The sequence below is a fragment of the Acinonyx jubatus genome, chromosome B3, assembly GCF_027475565.1.
Source record: "Acinonyx jubatus isolate Ajub_Pintada_27869175 chromosome B3, VMU_Ajub_asm_v1.0, whole genome shotgun sequence".
Taxonomy (NCBI): domain Eukaryota; kingdom Metazoa; phylum Chordata; class Mammalia; order Carnivora; family Felidae; genus Acinonyx; species Acinonyx jubatus.
The window spans coordinates 136,040,047-136,060,332 of NC_069386.1; the positions used below are offsets into that span (position 1 = coordinate 136,040,047).

A 20,286-nucleotide genomic window follows, 5' to 3' on the forward strand; every position below is an offset into this window, starting at 1 on the left:
TGATCGCCAAAAACCTGGAAACAACTCAAGTGTCCATGAGCAAGAGAAAAGATTGAAACACACGTGGTCCATCCATTTTCAGGAACCGTATTCAGGCACCAAAATATAACTACCTACACATGCCACAATATGGAAGATTCTTGACAACATCATCCTGAATCGAAGAAGCCAGACGAAGAAAAGAATACAATCTGTACGATTCCAGAAATCTAGAAAAGACAGATCTAACCCATAGTGATAGAAAAGTGGGTGACTTCAAAGGAACAAGAGGGAACTTTTGGGTAGGGGTGAGTGGAAGGTTCTATATCTTGATTATAGTTCTGGTTACAAGGGTGTATATATGTATCAAGACTCATCGACCTGTATGTGTAAAATAGGGGCATTTATGCAAATTATACATCAGTAGAGGGATTTAAATACCTCCATTCAAGCTTTTGTTGACAACCTTCTAAGTCCTCTGGTCCTCCTTGTCACTCTGAGTGTGGTAACATCAGTATGTTTTCTCTCTTCGAGGACACTGTGGTTTAACAGGTCAGTTCATGGCCAGGACCTAATAATGGACTCAGCAACTGCGAGAACGGATGGGAACTCAGTGAGGAGACTCTTATCTAAGGACCCACAACCCGAGACAGGTATTGACCACAGGGTGCTTCTCGGGGTGGGAGGTTTGGATTTAAGAACATAAAACCAAAACACGCCACGAGACGCTGGTCCATCCAACATCCGCTCACCTCCTATCCCGTTTTTCTTCAGAGCCGAGTCCCGGGAGAGGTCAGGGCGCCCGCCACCTCTCCCCGAGCAAGGCCAGGCTCTCCAGGCGGGTAACTGCCCAAACCCTTGGTCTGCAGAGAACCTTGCAGGTGAGACGCCGCCCCCGGGAGCACTGTCTTCACGGAGCCGCGAGGATGCAGGGGCGCGAGGTGCACCCCTTGCAGGTGTCTCCAACCTTCATCACCGCCCCCCCTTCAGCGAGGGGTTAATGACCATGGCTGTCCGCTCTCACGACTTTTATGGAACCCAGAAGGTCTGCTCAGGAAAGGGAGGCGAGGCAGGGCAAGAAAGAACAGCCCCGGCCAGGATGGAAACCTCCTTTTGCGGAGGCACACCCGACGCGGGGCGCAGAGCTGGCACAGAAAGCTGGGGCACGCTGACCCTGACCCTCAAGCCCCCGAGCAACACACGCCAGCCCCAAGGGGCGCCTACAGAGTCTTACTCGAGGTCCCGCTCCCGCCAGCCGGGCGACCTCCGGCCTCAGCTTCCGCCTGCGGCCCCCACGCGGGAAGGGATCCTGGGCGCGCTGGGGTTCCGCCTGGCCCCGCCCTTGGGGTGGGGCTGGGAGCGGTCACGTGGAGGGGCTCCCGGGCCCCCGAGCCCCGCCCCGCCCCGCCCCCCGCCTCTGCCGGGTCTCGGTCTGGAGCGCGGAGGGCGGAGGCTGCCGAGGCCGCGACGCCGGGGCTGCTGAGGTGGGCGGCGCGGCGGGGTGCGGGGTCCCTGCTCGCGGCTCGGCCCGCTCGCGGCCAGCTGTGCAGGCGGCTGGACCCGCAGCGGCGGCGGCGGCAGCGAGGACTCCAGCGCGGGCGGCGGCAGCGACACCAGCGACACCATGGATCTGTCCTTTATGGCCGCGCAGGTAACGGGGCGCCTTCCCCGCGCGCCCGGGGCTGCGAAGTTTGGGGAGGTTCGGGGCCAGGGGCTGGACGCGCCGGGAGGACTCCAGCCGGGCGGTGGCGCCCGCCGGGGATCTACGTCCCGATCCTTTGTCCCGAGCCGGGCGTCCCCACCTGGCTTTTCTCGTCGGAGGCGGCGAGCGCGGCGCCCGGGGGTGGGGCTGGCCGTGCGCCCAGAGCGCGCCCGGCCGACCTCGTTCCGGACTGCGAGGGGCCAGGGCGGTGCGAGTCGACCCCTCCCTGCCCATCCCCTCTCTGCCGTCGCCGCTCCAGTCCTCAGGACGCACCCAAGGCGGTGCAGCCCGGATCCGCGCGGACCTGGGTGGGTGGGCAACCTCGCTGTTCTCCATTCCACGTCTTCCCGAGGCGCAGATTTATCTGCAACTTGCCTGTGACTTGGGGCGCCCCCCCCCTCAACTCACTTTCTCCCCTTTGAGTGGAGACCACAGCCTCTGTAGCCCGAGGAAGGCGGCGAGACCCCCTCCGTGACCAGCCAAGCGCGAGAGCGCAACGATCATTTTATCCTTTTTTTTTTTTTTTTTTGCTTTGTGCTGAGTCTGTAGAGTCATCAGTGCCGGACGCGACCATAACTCTTCCCTGGACACAAAACAGGTTGCCAATGGCAGGAAAAAACAGATGACCTGTCATCACTCGATCACTTGATCCTTGCTGAAGGAGAGTCCCCTTGAGTTCTGAGCGTTGGGTGATCCGTTTCTGTGCTCAGCTCTCTTGAGCTAGAACAAAGGCAGACAGACCCCCGCTTTGTGGAGCGGCTTGTGGCCTTTCCCAGGACCCGGTGCCGAGGACAGTCTGGCTCCAGGGAAGGCCACATTTGGTCCCGGAGAGTAAATCCCAGTGTACCACGTTGCACCTTCCATGAGTTGGTTATGTTGGGAGCCCAGAGGTGGGAAGGCCACTGACGTGCTGTCTGTCCCCTGTGTGTGTGGCAGGGGCCCCACCTGCTGCTGTTTAATTTTCCAGGGAATGGATTTTAAAAGGACACCTGCCTCCCCCCCCACCTAAATTTCACCCCAGTGGGAGCCTGTTGAAAAAGTAACAGCAACGTCCAAGCTGTGTGGACAACAAGCCCCCGACACAGTCATGGAAGGACACAGAATCCCCAGGGTGGCTCCAGATCCCAGCTCCTGGCAGCCTCTTGTTTAGTTTTCCAAAATGCTCGTTGCTCCTATCAGCAACTCTGTTGTTGTTGTTGTTTTCCTTATTTTCTCTCCTGTTCCTAAACCCACGTTTATAAATATTGTCATGTGGGTGTTATTTTAGACAGTGGTGACTTTAGCTACATGATAACTGAGGCGGCTTCACCAGATTTATTTCTAGGGGAGAGAGGACCTTACACATGGCTGTCCCTGCCTTCCCCTTCTGGATCCCACCACACAGCCTGTGTCCCTGGTTACAAGATAAATCGATCACTGCTAACCCAGGGGCTGGCTGGAGCATCACATGTTGCTATGGTAACTTGACAAAATAAACATAGGGCTTTTCGCCATCTGTAGGCAGAGCCCGCGCAGAGCCTGGGTTCTTTTTTTTTTTTTTCTCTGTGTCTATTTTGTTTACTCTCACGTTATGTGTGGTCGATGTGTTCCTGCCAACAGATACTTGGGCATCGATCACATGCTCGGTCTCGAGTCAGTTGCAAGGAACAGAAACAACGATGTGCGCTCAGATGGGCAGGGATTCTGGGGTTACAGTAAATCCTTACACGTCTGTGACGTGGGTGCTATTATTCCGCCGTTTATAGATCAGGATATCAGACTTCAGCAGGATTAATCATTTACCCAGGGCACACCATTTTAAGGAGGAGAACTGGGTTTTAAACCCGGGTCTGAGTATTTGCACAGCTGCTGGGTTTTCCTCTTGGCCGCTCTCCCCTGAGGAAGACACACTGTAAGGGCCCGGGGCACATGTTTAGACAGGAGTCATCTCTTCTGCCTTCTGCCAGGAAGTGGTCTCACCAGGATGCATTGCCTTCTGGTGTTGCTCTGCACCTGTTATCCCCACGAGGATGGGAACTTTGACTCTTCTATCTGCAGCCCTTTGTGCCCGGCTTCTGCGAATGCTCAACACGTGCTCAGACCATGCAGGGACCACCAGGTGTGTGACACCAAGTTGCTGTCCCCACGCAGAAGCAGTGGGCAGTTTGACGGAGGAATGTTAATGCTTCCGTCTACTTGTTCGGCAAAAGCTGAGTCCCCGTCTTGTGCCAAGCTCCGTGCCAGGCACTGGGACCAAGGTGCTGGAGGGCACAGTGGAAGGGGATGTAGATTTTCTTTCTGGGTGCTTATAGAGGACTGGAGAAATGATGAGCCACGCCATCCTCAGCAAGGGGAATGGATCAGGGCTGGGGAGACCAAGATACTTGGCACATAGTAGGCCCTCAGCAAGTTTCTGTTAGATGATTGGATGGGGCGAGACACGACGTATGCGCGTGGAAAGACGAGGACAGGACAACAGCGCATTCGAGGTGTAGAATGCCCTGCCTGTGAACCTGTCAAGGACTTTGAGGACTTGAGTTTTGACGGATTAGAACTACAGACAGATCTCTGATGGATTCTAGGCAGAGAGGCAGGAGGAGGGAGGCCCAGAATATATTCACAGACTCCTTCAGGAAGGAGGGAGGTGAGGGCACAGGACACGCTGAGAGAGAGGGGGGCTGACCGTTGAGCGAGAAGTTCACGTGACTCAGCGGGCAGTGGGAGCCATTGCAGGTTGTTGAGCGGGCAGTGGTTCATAATCGGAGCAGTGCTTTGGGAGGATGCCAGCCCTGGTGGAGCATAGAGGCTGGAGGCCTGAGCAGAGCTGGAAGTGCCCACCTGCTTGATTAATTGACTGGATGAAAGGACATCCCTGTGATTCCAAGACTCCCCCCCACCCTCCTCAAGGTTGTGAAGTGTGAGTCCTGTTTGTGCCTTTATCTATTGATTTATTGATTTATTTGTTAGAAAGGGTGTGCGAACCGGGGAGAGGGGCAGAGGGAGAGAGAGGGGGACTCTTAAGTGGGCTCCATGCTTGCAAGGCTCCACCTCGTGACCCCGGGATCATGACCAGAGCCAAAATCAAGAGTCGGGCGCTCAACGGACTGAGCCACCCAGGCGTCCCTTCTTCGTGGCTTTAAAAGGCCCGCAGGATATAAGCCATTTCGGAAAGATGTGCCTCTCAACAGCCAAGCATTACGAAGCTACCCTTTATGGATGGCCAGAGTGGTCAGTGGTTATCCAGCAACTCTCTGACGCCCTCCCTGGTGGTGGAGGGAGGTGCCCTCCCTGGTGTGAGTGCATGGGGTTGCGTGTTAGGGCTTAAGAGAGGCTGTGGGCACTGAAGATGTGAAGACTCAGCCTGTGGACCCCACCTCACCCTTGAGCCCTGGAGTGATGCTCAGCTGCCCTTTCCTCGCCCTGGGAGGCACGCCAGTCCCACTCTGCACAATCCCTGTGTCCCCACAGCCCCCTGGAGCATCGAACAGTACACAGGAGTACCTGTTTCTCTCTGGCCAGTGGTGGCCAAGAGGACAGGGCTGCCCAGACCCCCAGGGAGCTGGAGACCAGGGGACGACACAGACTTTGAGGACTGAGCCCCAAATCTCTGTGTCATTGGTGGGGTAGCCCTTCTCCAAAGATGGTCATGTTCCCCTCTTCCCCTGTCGGAGGGGAATCCCATTCCCCTCCCCTTAAACCTGGGCTGACTTTCTTGACCAGGAGAATGCCGTGTGAAGGGCCTTCTGGAGCCTCCAAGATTAACTTTAAGAAGACCATAGCTTCCACCGACAACCCCTAGGATGCTTGTTCTGGGGCAAGCCCACCATCAGGCAAGAAGCTCAGAGACCCTGAGACCTCCAGGATGCGAGGAGAGAGTGAAATTTCAGGAAGCTGCCGCATGGGCAGAAATGAACAAGAGGGTCCAGGAGCGCTCATCACACATTCTAGGCTGTAAGGCCGTGTTGAATAAGCCCGCCTGTGGCACAAGAGCTCAGTCTTATGTTGGCCTTGCACTGTCCCTAGAGCGACCAGTCTAGACCCAGTGGTTCCCAAATGCCACTGCCATTAGAATCCCCTGGGAGCTTTTAAGACCAGCGACCCAAGTCCTGCCCCCAGTACCCCCTCGCAGAGTCTCAGCTGGAAGCAGATATCGGTATCCTCTGTCCATTGACTCCAGTTGATTCCAGCCCAGTAGCCAGGGTTGAGGCTCAAAGCTGAAACCACACTTAGAGCGTTCTCCTTCCCCCTCCTCGGGATGGAACAGATCCGTGGCTCTCTGGTCCCTTCCAGGTCATAAAAAGTCATGCGGTCACTGGAAGGAAGTCGCCTGAGTAGGGACTCAGCAACTTAAAATAGTGAGACCCAGGAACGTGCTCCAAAATTGAGGTGTTCCTTTCCTCCTGACCACACCTGCCGCAGGTGAGAAACCTGTGGTCGGGTAGGTGGCTTTGTTAGTCCCGCCATATGCACAGGGAAGAAATGGGGAGCCGGGGTGGTTCAGCCGGCAAGCAGAGGAGCCAGGAGTGGAACCCTGACCGCAGGGGCCACCCTGCATGGGACCAAACCACCTTGTAGAGCAGACCAAGTGCTGGGAGGACGGGAGGGACTCTAGGGCCCCATCATGGGTCCGCTTCAGGGAATCAGCAATCCCGAGGTACACGGAGTGTTGGGTTTATGCATATGTTTTTGAATTTATTTATTTAAATTCAAGTTAGTTAACATACAGTGTAGTCTTGGCTTCAGGAGTAGAAGCCGGTGATTCATTGCTTGCATGCGACACCCAGTGCTCATCCCAACAAGTGTCATCTTTCATGCCCGTCACCCATTTAGCCCACCCCCCCCCCCACTTCCCCTCCAGCAACCCTCAGTTTGTTCTCTGTATTTGAGAGTCTCTTCTGGCTTGCCTCTCTATTTTTAAACAAGTTTTTTTTTTTTTTTAATTAATGTTTATTTTTGAGAGAGAGAGAGACAGAGCATGAGCCGGGGAGGGGCAGAGAGAGAGGGAGACACAGAATCCGAAGCAGGCTCCAGGCTCCGAGCTGTCAGCCCAGAGCCCGATGCGGGGCTTGAAGTCACGAACCAAGAGATCACGACCTGAGCCGAGGTTGGACGCCTAACCCACTGAGCTACCCAGCCAGGCCTGAACAAGTTCTTAAAGAGGACTGTATTATTTCTAGGGCTGCTATAACAAATAACCACAAACAGAGTGGCTTCAAACAGAAATATAATCCCCCCCCCCCCCCCGTTCTGGAGGCTAGAAAACCCAAATCCAGGCGGTGGCAGGGCAAGTGTCTCGGAAGATGTCAGGGGAGACCCCATCCCACGCCTCTCTCTGAGCCTCAGGGTGTTGCCTGAAGTCCTCGCAGCCCTTCCACTGTAGCCACGTCGCTCCAAGCTCTGCCTCTGTGCACCGGGCCCTCACCTTGCACGTCTGTGTCCCTTGTCCTCTTATCAAGACACCAGTATGTTGGATTAGGGCCCACTCTGATGACCTCATTTTAACTTGATTACATCTGCAGAGAAACTAGTTTGAAAGAAGGTCACTTTCACAAGTACCAGGAGTTAGGGCTTCAATAGCATATTCTTGGGGGAGACACAATTCAACCCGTAACAAGTTCTGAAGACCCATAAAGAATAAGGATCTGGGGGCACCTGGGTGGCTCAGTCGGTGAAGCGTCGGACTTCAGCTCAGGTCATGATCTCGCGGTTTGTGGGTTCAAGCCCCGCGTCGGGCTCTATGCTGACAGCTCGGGGCCTGAAGCCTGCTTCGGATTCTGTGTCTCCCTCTCTCTCTCTCTCTCTCTCTCTCTGCACTTCCCCGACTTGTGCTCTGTCTCTCAAAAATGAATAAATGTAAAAAAAAAATTAAAAAGAATAAGGATCTGGATTCTTGTGTGGGTGGTCACTGGTCTTAGAGGGGCAGCGGACAGATCACTTCTCTAAACCTCAGTTTCATGTTCTGTGAAATGGGCGCAAAATCGCCTTCCCCATGGAGCTGTTCATCTAGCCACTCAGCAAATGTTTCCTGTGGGCCAGGCCTGGGGCTGCAGGGAGGAGAGGGCCACCGGGCTGCCGTGTCGTATGTGACACGGTGCAGGTAAACACAAGTGCCCTGGGAGCCCAGAGGAGGCACCTAACTCAGAGGTCAGGGAAGGAGGTTTGAACTGAGCTGTCTGAAGGATGCCTGAGTGTTATGTAGACCAAGAAGGAGTGAGGGCATTCCAGGCAGGGGGGATGACATACACCAGGGTGGAGTGGAATGGGGGCTTGAAATAGTGTCTCCTGCTGGGCGGGGGGTTGGGCAGAGCATTTAGTTGGGCCGAGGACAGATGGGGAGAGAGTGGGAGATGGGAGCCCAGCCGCGGACCTCATGCAGTGGAGCAGAGAGGGGTGGGGGGCTGAGGTGACCCAGACAGTGGACAGCTGCTGCCTGAGATTCCCCCCCTACCCCCCCCCCCCACTCCTTCCTCGAGCCATGCAGACATGCAGGCCCAGGGCTGCAGGCTCTTGTGGGTTTTCAAAAACACTGAAAATTTGGATTTTTAACATGCAGCCTGGATTTTTAAATGTTGGCCACTGATTAAAAAGTTTTAACAAGCTGGGCCCCTGGGTGGCTCCGTCAGTTAAGTGTCCGTCTTTGGCTCAGGTCATGATCTCGAGGTTTGTGAGTTCGAGCCCCGCGTCGGGCACTGTGCGGACAGCTCGGAGCCCGGAACCTGCTTCGGATTCTGTGTCTCCCTCTGTCTCTGCCTCTCTCCTGCCCGTGCTCTGTCTCGCTCTGTATCTCAAAAATAAATGTTAAAAAATTTATGTTTAATAAGCCAGCCAACCATGATGGGAGCTGTGTCAGTTACTTATAGCTCATTATTTCAGTTACTTAGTGGCTTACAGCAATCATTTATTTTGCCCACGACTTTGTGGGATCAGAATTTGGGAAGGACTCGGCTTGGCAGTTTCTTCCTGCTCGGTGACATCAGCTGGGATACCTGAGCCGGGGGTCCAGACTTCCAGCATTGCTTCTGCACACGTGTCTGGCAACTCCATTCAACTTGACCCTTCTCTCCACTTGGCATTTCATCCTGTAGATGTTTCTTTAGGCAGCTGGGCTTTCCTCCCAGTATGGTGGTCTTGTGTGGCACTGCCTTCCTCTCCCCACCCCCAACAGGTGTTCCCAGGTCGAAGCTACGAAGCTTCTTATGAATGAGCCTTGGAAGTTCCAAAATGTCACCCACTCTGCATTTCTTTGGCCAAGAAAGCCCTAAGACCACCTCCACCTCTCAACGTGGGGAACAGCGTGCACGTCCAGGAGGGACGGAAGGAACATAGATATCTTTGGGGACTGGCTGCTGCATGGGCCAGACAGGACAGGTGTGTGGACGGGGTTCACCCTGGGGCCGCCCCAGTAATCGCTCTAGACCAGTCGGATGTGTGTAGAGCTTGACAGAACTTTGTGAACTGCCTTGCCCGAGAGAGAAGTAAGTTACTACCCAGGAGGTAAGCCATGACTTCATTCGGCCGAACTGTATGAAGTTGCTTGACATTCGGCCACTTCTTCTCTTGATTTAAAACCACTTTTACTGAGCTGTCATTGACATGCAACATTTTACTAGTTGTAGGGGGCACCATAATGATCCAACATATGTATTTATTGTGAAATGATTACCATAGTTAGTTTGGTTACATCCTTAACCACACATAGTCACATTTTTTTCTTGCGATGAGAATGTTTAAGATTTACTTTGTCAGCAGCTTTCAAATACACGATGTAGAATTGCTAACTATAGTCACCATGATGTATATATTACATCCCCAGGGCTTATTTATTTCATAACTGGAAGTTTGCCTCTTTTGGCCACCTTCACTCATCTGGCCCACTCCCTGCCCCCACCTATGGCAGCACCAATGTGAACTCTCTATTCACTAATTCAAGGTGTTTGTTTTGTTGGTTGGTGGTTTTGGTTTTGGTTTTTAGATTACTCGTATAACTGAGATCAAAAAGCGTTCATCTTTCTCTGTCTAAATCATTTCGCTTAGCATAATGCCCTCAAGGTCCATGCATATTGTCACAAATGGCAAAATTCCTTTCTTTTATGGCTGAATTATATTCCACTGCCACATGTAAAAATATTTTTTAATTATTTTAAATTTAAATTCAAGTTAGTTAACATAGAAAGTGGTATTGGTTTCAGAAGTAGAATTTAGTGATCCATCACTTACATACAACACCCAGTGCTCATCCCAACAAGCGCCCTCCTTAATGCCCATCACCCATTTAGCCATGCCCCCCACCTACCCTCTAGCAACCCCCAGTTTGTTCTCTGTATTTATGAGTTTCTTAAGATTTGCCCCCCCATTTTCATCTTATTTTCCCTTCCCTTTCCCTATTTTCATCTGTTTTGTTTCCTAAATTCCACGTATGAGTGAAATCACGTATTTGTCTTTCTCTGACTTATTTTGCTTAGCATAATACACTGTAGTCCTACCCACGTTGTTGCAAATGTCAAGATTTCATTCTTTTTGATGGCTCCATAATATTCCAGTGTGTGTGTGTGTATCACATCTTTATCCATTCATCAGTGGATGGACATTTGGGCTGGTGCAACCTCTCTGGAAAACGTATGGAGGTTCCCCCTGCCAAATTAAAAATAGAACTACCCTACGACCCAGCAATGGCACTACTAGGTTTTTATCCAGAGGATACAAAAACGCTGATTTGAAGAGGCACATGCACCCCAGTGTCTATAGCAATGCTATCGTCAATAGCCAAATTATGGAAAGAGCCCACATGACCATTTTTGACCTGAGAGTCTCATGTAGTTCAGCCCAGTAAGTACTACCTGGTGAGACAGTAAGTTCTTGAGTTATGGAGGGGTGGAGTGAGTGGATGTGGGGAGGGTAATCAGCACCTGCTGGGGAGGTCTGAGGAGTGGAGGCCTCCCCTGCCCATGAAACTCACACAATTCTCCCCCCAGCTGGGCTCTTAGAACTTTGGCCTTGCTGGTGGGAAGACATAGTCACACCTGGAATAGTATGTTGACAGTGGACGGGTCTTTCTGGAAGACAGCCTGTGCGGTCCAATCAGAGCTGAGATGCTGACCTATCTGCTGCCAGCCCCCAGCCCCCTGGACCTTGGGAGGCTCACTGTTAATTTGCATTTTAATCATTTTTCATGGAGGGGGAAAAAATCCGCAAAAAAATCTGGTCGTGTTGAAGAGGCTGTTATCTCTTGAAATGGTCGTGGCTACACTCATGGGCTTGTGGGATCGTTCCAAACGGTCTGCAACACACCCTGCAGAAATGTTCTCTCCCCAGGGGAACACAGCACCTCCCAGGAAAATAAAATTCTAGGGAGTCTGGCAATCTGCTGCTTACAGAATGTTTTCCCCAGCCACTGGCTGCTTCTTTCCCTTAAAGCAAGAATTATGATTAAAATACAAATTGTCTATTATCTCAGCTGTTTTTAACCGAAGGGCCTGCTTGTTGTACTTCAAGTTCTCATTTAAAAATTTTAAATATTTTATTATTCTAATTAGATCTGCTTCGGCGAGAGAGAACACAGCGCTACATTTTTGCAGAGGTGTGATGAGCAGTGAAGGAAGAGTAAAAATCTGTAGTACTTTTTGTAGACCAGATTTCTAGACAGCGTTTTAAGAGTCAAGACATTCCATCTGACTTGCAATAATTGTATGTCACAGAGCTAAGAGAACTGGGGCATCTGGAGGTGGATTGCAGTCTCCAGTTAAATACTTGAGTGCTTAAGGAGCAGCTGTTATGTGCTCAACCCTGCTCACCCTGCTTCGAGGGTCTGAACCCCGACTCTTTCTACTCTGAAGTGATGGAGTCCTGCCTGTATTCACTCTCTCCCCATTCTGTCTCCTCAAGATGTCCCTGTACCTTCCCATGATAGCTGCCATTTATCAAGTGCTTAGAGGGTGCCGGGCAGGCCCTGTGTCATATAATACACAGAATCTCACTAAATCCTTTATGACAGCTCCATGGAATAGGCAATTTTAAGGTCCATTTTACAGATGAAGAAACTGAGGCTTAGGCACACAGGTGGGATTCAAACCCAGATCTCTGTGCCATGTCAGCTTGTTTTTTAAATGCAATTTCACAGTCTCTGCCTTCAGATTAGAGTCTTTAAGCCGTTCATGTTTAGTGTGACTCCTTATATGGTTGGATTTAAATCTACTCTCTTACAGTTGCCTATTGGTCCATATGTTCTTTGTTCCTTTTTACCTCTTTTTCTGCCTTCTTTTGGATTGAGAACATTTTATTATTCCATATGATCTCTTTTGTTGGCTTGTTAGTTCTAACTGTTTTGTTATTTGGGTGGTTGCTTTAGGATTTGCAGTGTATATCATTAACGTAGCACAGCCTATCTACAAGTAAATATTATGCCCACTTCACATGTAAGAACCTTATAACCAAACACTTCTATTCTCCCCCTCTCAGCTGGTGTGATATTATTATCATACATTTCACTTCTGCATGTTATAAACATCATACCACATTATCGTTTTTGTGAAAACGGAATTATCTTTTATTTTTTAAATGTTTATTTGTTTATTTTGAGAGAGAGAGAGACAGAGAGCATGAGAGGGAGAGGGGCAGAGAGAGAGGGAAAGAGAGAATCCCAAGCAGGCTCTGCTCTGGCCGCACAGAGCCCACCTTGGGGCTCGAACTCACAAACTGTGAGATTATGACCTGAGCTGAGATCAAGAGTCGGATGCTTAACTGACTGAGCCACCAGGCACCCCCAGATCGATGATCTTTTAAAGAGAACTAAATAGTAAGAAAAAAGCCTTATATATTTTCCTATATAGTTATTATGTCCAGTGCTTTTTATTCCTTTGTGTAGATCACAAATATGGTATCATTTTCTTTTTGCCTAAAGGACTTTTAACATTTTCAGTAGTGCGGAAGGGCTGGCACTGAATTCTTTCAGCTTTTATATGCCTGGGAGGGTGGGGAACATGTCTCTCTCTCTTTTTTTTTTTTTTTTTTTTTTTTGGCTTTCATTTTTGAAAGTTAATTTCACTAGGCATAGAATTCCGGGTCGGCAGTTTGTTTTTCAGTAAAGATATTGTTCTACCATCTCCCTGCTTGCAAGGTTTCCACTGAGAGATCTGCTGCCATCAGATTATGTTCCTCTGAACATAATGTGCCTTTTTTCCTTCGGCAAAAAAAAGTTTTACAGTTTTCTCCGTACCGATTTTGAGCATTTTGCTTATAATGTGCCTCCGTGTCATTTTTTCCCACGTTTCTTGTGGTTGGGGTTTGGAATCTTTCACAGTTGTGGGCTTATACCTTTCCTCACCTTTGGAGAGTCTTCTGCCGTTCTTTCTTTTTCTCCCCCAAGCTTTTTCAAGATATAGTTGACATATAACATCGTGTACGTTTTAGGTCTACAACACAGTGACTTGGTATGTGTGTCTATCGCAAAACGATGACCGTATCCTTACCTCACATAATTACAATTCTTTTTTTGTTGTGATGCGAACTTTTAAGATCTACTCTCTTAGCCACTGTCAAGTATATGGTACAGTATTGTTACCTGTAGTCACCATGCTGTACTTTATGTCCCCGGAACTTACTTATCTTCTAACTGGAAATCTGTACCTTTTGATTATCTTCACCAAACTCCTCCACCCCCTCTGGCAACCACCCATTTGGTCTCTGTTTCTATGAGTTTGTTTTTTTTTAGATTCCACATAGAAGTGAGATCGTACAGTATTTCGTTTTTCTTTCTGACTTAGTTCATACAGCGCAAAGCCTTCCAGGTCCATCCAATGGTGGTGCCGACGGCAAGATCTCATTCTTTATTGTGACTAAATAGTATTCAGGTGTGTGTATGTGTGTGACATCTTCTTTGTTCACCCACCGATGGACACTTAGGTTGTCTCAGTGTGCCGGCTGTTGTAATAATGATGCAGTGAACATAGAGGTGCGGATAATCTCTTCAGGAGAGTGATTTCATTTTCTCGGGCTATATACCCAGAAGTGAGGTTGCTGGATCATATGGCGGTTCTGTTTTTTCATTTTTAACTTAATTTTTGAAACTCCGTACATTTTTCCGCAGTGGTTGTGCCAGTTTTCACACCGTCAACAGTGCACAAGGGTTCCTTTTTCTCCGGGTCCACACCAACACTTGTTACTTCTCGTCTTCTTTCTTCTTAATGATAGCCATTCTGACAGGCATGAGGTGACATCTCATTGTGCTTTTTAAAATTTTTTTATTTTGAGACAGAGAAAGAATATGAGTAGAGGAGCGGCAGAGAGAGGGGGAGAGAGAATCCCAAGCAGGCTCCAGGCTCTGAGCTGTTAGTGCAGAGCCTGATGTGGGGCTCGATCTCACAAATCATGAGATCACGCCTGAGATGAAATCAAGATTTGGACGCTTAGACGCCCCTGATTGTGGGTTTGTTTGGTTTTTTTTAACGTTTATTTTTGAGAGACAGAGAGCGCAAACGGGGGAGGGGCAGAGAGAGGGGGAGACACAGAATCCGAAGCAGGCTCCAGGCTCCGAGCTGTCAGCACAGAGCCTGACGTGGGGCTCGAACCCACGAACCACGAGATCGTGACCTGCGCCGAAGTCAGATGCCTAACTGACTAAGCCACCCAGGCGCCCTTCATTGTGGTTTTGATTTGCATTTCACTGATGACTAGTCATATCGAGCACCTTTTCATGCACCTGTTTGGTCATTTGAATATCTTCTTTGGAAAAATGCCTTTTGGGTCCTCTGCCTCCCCCCACCTTTTTTTTTTTACCTGGATTGTTTGGGTTTTTTGCTGTTGAGTTCCATGAGCTTTTCATGATTTCTTTACCTATTTCTTCTGTTCCCTCCTTTCCTTTGGCGACTCCATTCACACATACACATACCTGCTGCCCACACGTATCTCCCAGCCCCCTGGTATTTATTCACGGTTTTGAGTTTCTTTCTCTATGTATGTTTCACGTAGGCTGATTACTACTGATGTGTCCTCAAGTTCACCAGTGTGTTTCTCGAACATCTCACCTCGGTGAATCCCATGCAGTGTATTTTTGATCTCAGACATTGTAGTTTTTAGGCCTAGAAGCTTAATTTGTGTCTCTTTTTATATTTTCCATTCTCTTAACCTGTTCAGTGTCTCCTCTAGCCTTTTTTATTTTTTTTTTAATGTTTCTTTTTGAGAGAAAGAGAGAGAGAGAACATGAGTGGAGGAAGGGCAGAGAGAGAGGGAGACACAGAACCTGAAACAGGCCCCAGGCTCTGAGCTGTCAGCACAGAGCCCTGCACGGGGCTCGAAGTCACGAACCGTGAGATCATGACCTGAGCTGAAGCGGGACGCCCAACCGACTGAGCCACCCAGGTGCCCCTGGATTTTTTTTTTAATGTTTATTTATTTATTTTGAGAGAGAGAGAGACTGTGCCAGCAGGGGAGGGGCAGAGAGAGAGGGAGACACAGAACCTGAAGCAGGCTCCAGGCTCTGAGTTGTCAGCACAGAGCCCGGCGTGGGGCTCGAACCCACGAACCGTGAGATCAAAGTGGGACACTTAACCGACTGAGCCGCCCAGGCGCCCGCCTCCTCTCGCTTTTTGGGTGTGTGGAACAGTGACAACAACTGTTCCCCTGCCCTCCTCTGCTGGTTCTAAATCCACCTCCATTCTGGCTGGGTTTGATTGCTGGCTGTCTCCCCCTTACGGGTCATAGCGTCCTGCTGCCTTGCATGCCTGATAAGTTTTGAGTGGATGCCAAACACTGTGAGTTTTACCTTGTGGGACGCCCGGTGCTCTTGTGTTCCTGCAAATATTCTTGAGCTTTATTCTGGGGTGCAGTTATGTTACCTGGAAACACTTTGATCCTTTGGGGTCTTGAGCTTTCAAGGTTTCTCAGGTCGGACTGGGGCCGTCTTTAGTCTAAAAGTAAGTCTTTCCTGCTCCTGCCTCCAGAGTGTCCCTCGCACATGTGCACTTTTCAGTCCTCTGCTGTTATCTAAGGGGTCCTCCTGCAGACCCCCAGGATCCTCTCTCTGTACACCTCTCTCCCCTCCATGCTGTGCCTTGTTGTCTGTAGCTGCATTGGTCTCCCCAGACTCTCAACCCTGCCCTTCCCATCAAGGCGCCCACCGGCCTCTGTCTGGGCTCCTCCTTCCTGCCCCACAGCCTGGCACCTCTCCCCAGGCGGGAAACTGAGTCACTTGCAGGGATCACCTGGTTTGTTTCCTAACTCTCGAGGGCCACGTGCTGCACCAGCCTGATGTCCCACGTCTTGAAAACCGTTTTCGTATGTTTTGTACGTTTTCGTTGTGGTTTCATCTGGAGGGGGAGATCCAGTCCCCTCTACTCCATCTTGGCCGGAAGCAGAATTTCCTCAAGCCGGTGTTTTTAACAGCTGTGTTTGCACCTTCCTCCTTTCCCGCACTGTGGAAAAGGGGATGTAACAGTTGAGTCCGAATCGGGCCCACTGCTCACTCCCCCAGGCCCCGGCTGCGGCACCTTGCTCGGTCTGGCACGTCTTGGAATCTTCTAGATGCCGTAAAAGGTGGGCAGTGTATGCACTGACCCTCACAGCCGAGTCTGATGCCAGGGTTAGAGAGCCAAGCCGTGCACCTACAGAGCAAGTCCCTTTCCACACCGCCATTGCCTCTCGAGTTGCTTCTGGGTGCCCTGTGACCACATGCGGGAGTCATCCAGAGGGCCAGTGTTGGGATGTGGGAGTCAGGCCTGTGTGCCGGCAGCCCGAAGCCGGGTGGGTGCCCCCAGGCCTCCACCCAGGCCCCTGCACCGTGGGGAGTCTCGCTCCCCAGGGGTATGCAGTTGGGCAGTGGGGGTGGGCACCAGAAGGCCGAGCCTCAGGCCTCTCCGGGGTGGCCGCCAACAGCCGGGCCCCCGCATGTCCTCTCCAGACCCCGTGACAGCCCCTCATCCTTCTCAGCATGGGGCTGTGGGGGCCGGTTAGCAATGCAGTAAAACTTGGCTTCCAGCAGCTTTGGCAGGAGTGGGGGGGGGGGAGGGGCCCTGGGGGAGATGACGAATTGGTGTCCCAGGCCCCTGTGCCCCCGCATCTCTGCCGAGCTGGGCAGCACTTGCCTGTACCCCCTGCCTCCTCTCTGCGGTCCCTCCAGCCCTGCTTCCTCCCCGTGGAGATTCCACCGGGGCCCCCTCTGTTCCCCCCAACAACCAAATCTATCAGGCAGGGTCGGCCACGCGGGCAGTGTGCCACGGAGAGGCCCCCCCTGTGCTGTGTTGGCGGGGGGTGTCGAGGAGCCCGAACGAAGCTATTACCAGGCTTTGTCACCTTGGTCACCCTGATCAACATTGTGTCAACGCACGTTGCGCCCCGAACGTCACGCTCAGGCACGCAGACAGGTGAGGCAGGAGCCTGCCCTCAGGTGGAAGGGGGGGCGGACGGCGTGGATGCATCTTGAACACCAGGCCCTGTGCTGCACGACCGCCCTGCCATGCACCCCCTTCACACAGGGGGATAGCGGGGCTCAGAGAGCCTGTGGGTGTGGCCCAGAGTCACCCAGGTGGGAAGGGGTGAGAGCGGGCTGGGCCCGAGCCAGGGCCCAGGTACCAGCTGGATAGCAGCTGACGGACTGCAGCGCTCAAGGTGGAGGGCAGGGAGCCCTGAGCCCCGGCAGGTGTGGTTCAGGGTCACAGACCTCCGCGGCCCAGCCTGCCGTTAGCCTGTCTTCCTCCCCGGAGCCTGTGTGCACAGAGGGCATTGTGGCTGCAGTGAGTTGTCCCAAAGCCCAGACGGGCTGGTGCCAGAGGCTGGCCGGGGGGGGGTGGGGGGTGGGGGGGGCCCACATGAGGCTGAAAGAGCCCGGGACGGGGCCGCAGCAGGGGAAGCTTGCTCCAGAAGTGGTCACCCTCCTCTCCCGCCTCCCCTGCACCCCCGCAACCCCTCTGTGTCCGTCAGAAGAGCAGAGGATCCTGGCGTTCCTTGAGGGCGAGCCTTCCTGTCTCGATTATACCCGGATCGCTGCTACCCGCCGACCCAAGGCCAGACTCAAGACAGCCAGGAATCAAGAAAAGCACAAGGAAAGCTGGATAGAAAACTGCGTCTTCCACCCGCTTGCCGGGCACTGACTGCTTGAGTCCGGATCGTAGCTCCCTTTCCCCAGGGCAGGGCCACCCGTTACTGGCCACACCCAGTGCCGCCACTGCACCCCACGCCCTGTCCCTGAGCTCCCCAGGCCCCAGCACCCTCCCCTGCCCCCTGCAGGGTGATTGCCACGGTGCGGCCCAGGACGCGGGCTTTCCGGGAAACGTTGCGTGCCAGCCTGTGAACAGTCCCAGCGGTGGGAACTGAGGGTGGTCGTTCCACCACCGGAGAGGGTGAGACCTCTGCAGCCCGCAGCCGGTGGTACTTGGGTTTGAATAGAGCGCTGATCCCTCTCAACTTCTGGGCCTCGGTATCAACGTGGTGGCTCGGAGGTAAGGCCACACCAGCTGTCCGGGTCGGCCCAGGACCGAGGGGTTTCTCGGGACGTGGGGCTTTAAGTGCTGAGACCCAGAGACTTCCTGGCAAACCTGGGTGTTGGGGACCCTACTCACAAGTCACCTGGGGTTCCCCAGGGATCTTTGGATCCCTCGGGGACGACTGCCGTACCCTTCCAGAGTGTAGGGCACCTCACTGTGTATTCGCTAATACTCTTGCTCCTTAAAAAGGAAGGGGGATGATGGAATTAGCCCCTTCCCTCTGGCCCATTCATTTCTCAAAAATTTCATATGCACCCAGTATAGGTCTGATACGGTTCTGGGCACTGGGCACACAGGGGAATATGTGCTAAAGTCCCTGCTCTCTGCGTGGGGACAGGTAATGAGTGTAGAGGTGAACACGTACACAGCTGGTTGTCAGGGATGGCACCCAGTCCTGACCCCTCGGCACCTCCCAGGGAAGGCGGCCAGGGGCCAGGAGACCGCACAGCCCCTGCTGCCCCTCCCCCACCTCTGTGTCGCAGCAGCCACCAGGAGGGATGCCCAGGAATTAATGCCCACTCCTGTGGCTTCAGCAGGAAGGCGGCAGAGGGCGAGCAGGACCCATCACACCCCTGGCCCCGGGAGTTGACTCCCCTGGGCTGCCGGCAAAGTGCACTTTTCTTCTGTGCCCTAGCCCTTCTGTGTCTCCGGGGACCCCCTGAAATCCCAGCCTGGGCCTGACAGCGGTTGGTGACCCCATTAGGAGAGCAGGGACCACCTCCAGGAAATAAATCCCAAGGCTCGAGCAAGTTGGTTTGCCTGACTACTCTTGGTCCCTTCTGTCTTCCACTGGCCACCCACCACCCAGAAGCCCCCCACGGGTCTGGAGCACTGTTGTGGGAGCACACTTAGCCAGAAGCATGGCTCGCCCTATGGCTCCCCAGTAGCCCATCTGGGGAAGAAGTGCCAAACAAAAACAAAACAAAAAAAGAAGACGACGACGACGACGACAGTTCCACTGAAGTCATGAGCCTCCATGGGGAGCACTCCAGGCAAGCTGAAACTGAACCCTCCCCCGCCCCCGACATCAACGTCTTACAACTCATTCCTCTTTACGCATATATCTGCCTCCCCTCTCTGTCCAGGAGACCCTCAGAGGCTGATGGGACAAGCTGTGCCTTGTTCCTCTTTGGAGCCCCAGGGCCTGGCCCACAGTAGGTGCTTAATAAAAACCCGCGGGATGGACGCAGTGAGCCCCCAAGTCAGGGAGCCTGAGGGTGAGTTCTGACTCCTGGGTTTTCATTGCTCTAGGCCCCTGGCCAGATCCCTAAGCAGATCTCGCGTAATGCCAGAATCCTTCCCAGCATTCCTTAGAAAGGGTGAGTGGCCCTCTGTGTGTCTTCGGCGACGGGGAACTTACCACCTTGCGAGACAGTGACTTCTGCGGTCGGGCTGCCACTGTACGGCCGGGGACCTCACTTCTTCTCTCCAAGCCCCGGCACGCTCAACTTTGCAACAGGATGGCGGTGGTTGTGATGAGTTACGACAAACCTCGAGATTATGAGGCGTAACTATGGTGACGTGGCCCCTAGGAAGTGTCAGCAAATGGGAATTGCTCACTGCACGCTTCCTCTCTCGAGCCGAAAGTGATCGTCCCTTTAATTCTGCCCTTTGGTCCCAGGAAACAAGTCTGTTCCTGCTTGCACATGGTAGCCTCTTCTGTGATTGCACGGGGCCAGGGAGAGCATTGAGCTGGGGAAGCCGGAGGCCCGAGTCCCAGGGTGGCCCTTCCACCTGTGACTTAGAGTAAGATACCTTCTTGGAGCCTCAGTGTCTCTGTCTGTTAAACCTGTGACTTAGAGTAAGATACCTTCTTGGAGCCTCAGTGTCTCTGTCTGTTAAATGGGAGCAGTAACACCTAGCTCACAGCGTGGGCCGGAGAATGATACGCGATGATGGATGAAAAAGTGCACGCTGCACAAGATTGCACGAATGCCAGTAACTATTACTATGTTCGAATCGTCCTCCTGTGTCCTGCCTTGGTATCATTCCTTTTTTTTTTTCTTTTTTGGACTAAATGTACCTATTTCCATTAATTATTTTCCAAAATGAATATTCTTTCTGGAATCTTCTCCGTGTCAGGCAGTGTTCTTATAAATCAGTTTCCTTAGAAAAAGACATGATGCTCCAGAAGAATCCATCACCTCCTTGAAT

General features: G+C 52.3%; 1 protein-coding gene across 1 annotated transcript in view; it reads left to right on the forward strand.

Moving 5' to 3' along the window:
- Positions 1-1,395: 1,395 nt before the first annotated feature.
- Positions 1,396-20,286, forward strand: part of CB3H14orf132 (chromosome B3 C14orf132 homolog) — a 51,461-nt gene continuing 32,570 nt past the window's right edge. The window contains exon 1 of the mRNA XM_027066557.2: positions 1,396-1,630. Within this exon, the coding sequence (XP_026922358.1) occupies positions 1,604-1,630 (27 nt within the window). The 5' untranslated portion in view covers positions 1,396-1,603. The remainder of the gene's footprint in view (positions 1,631-20,286) is intronic.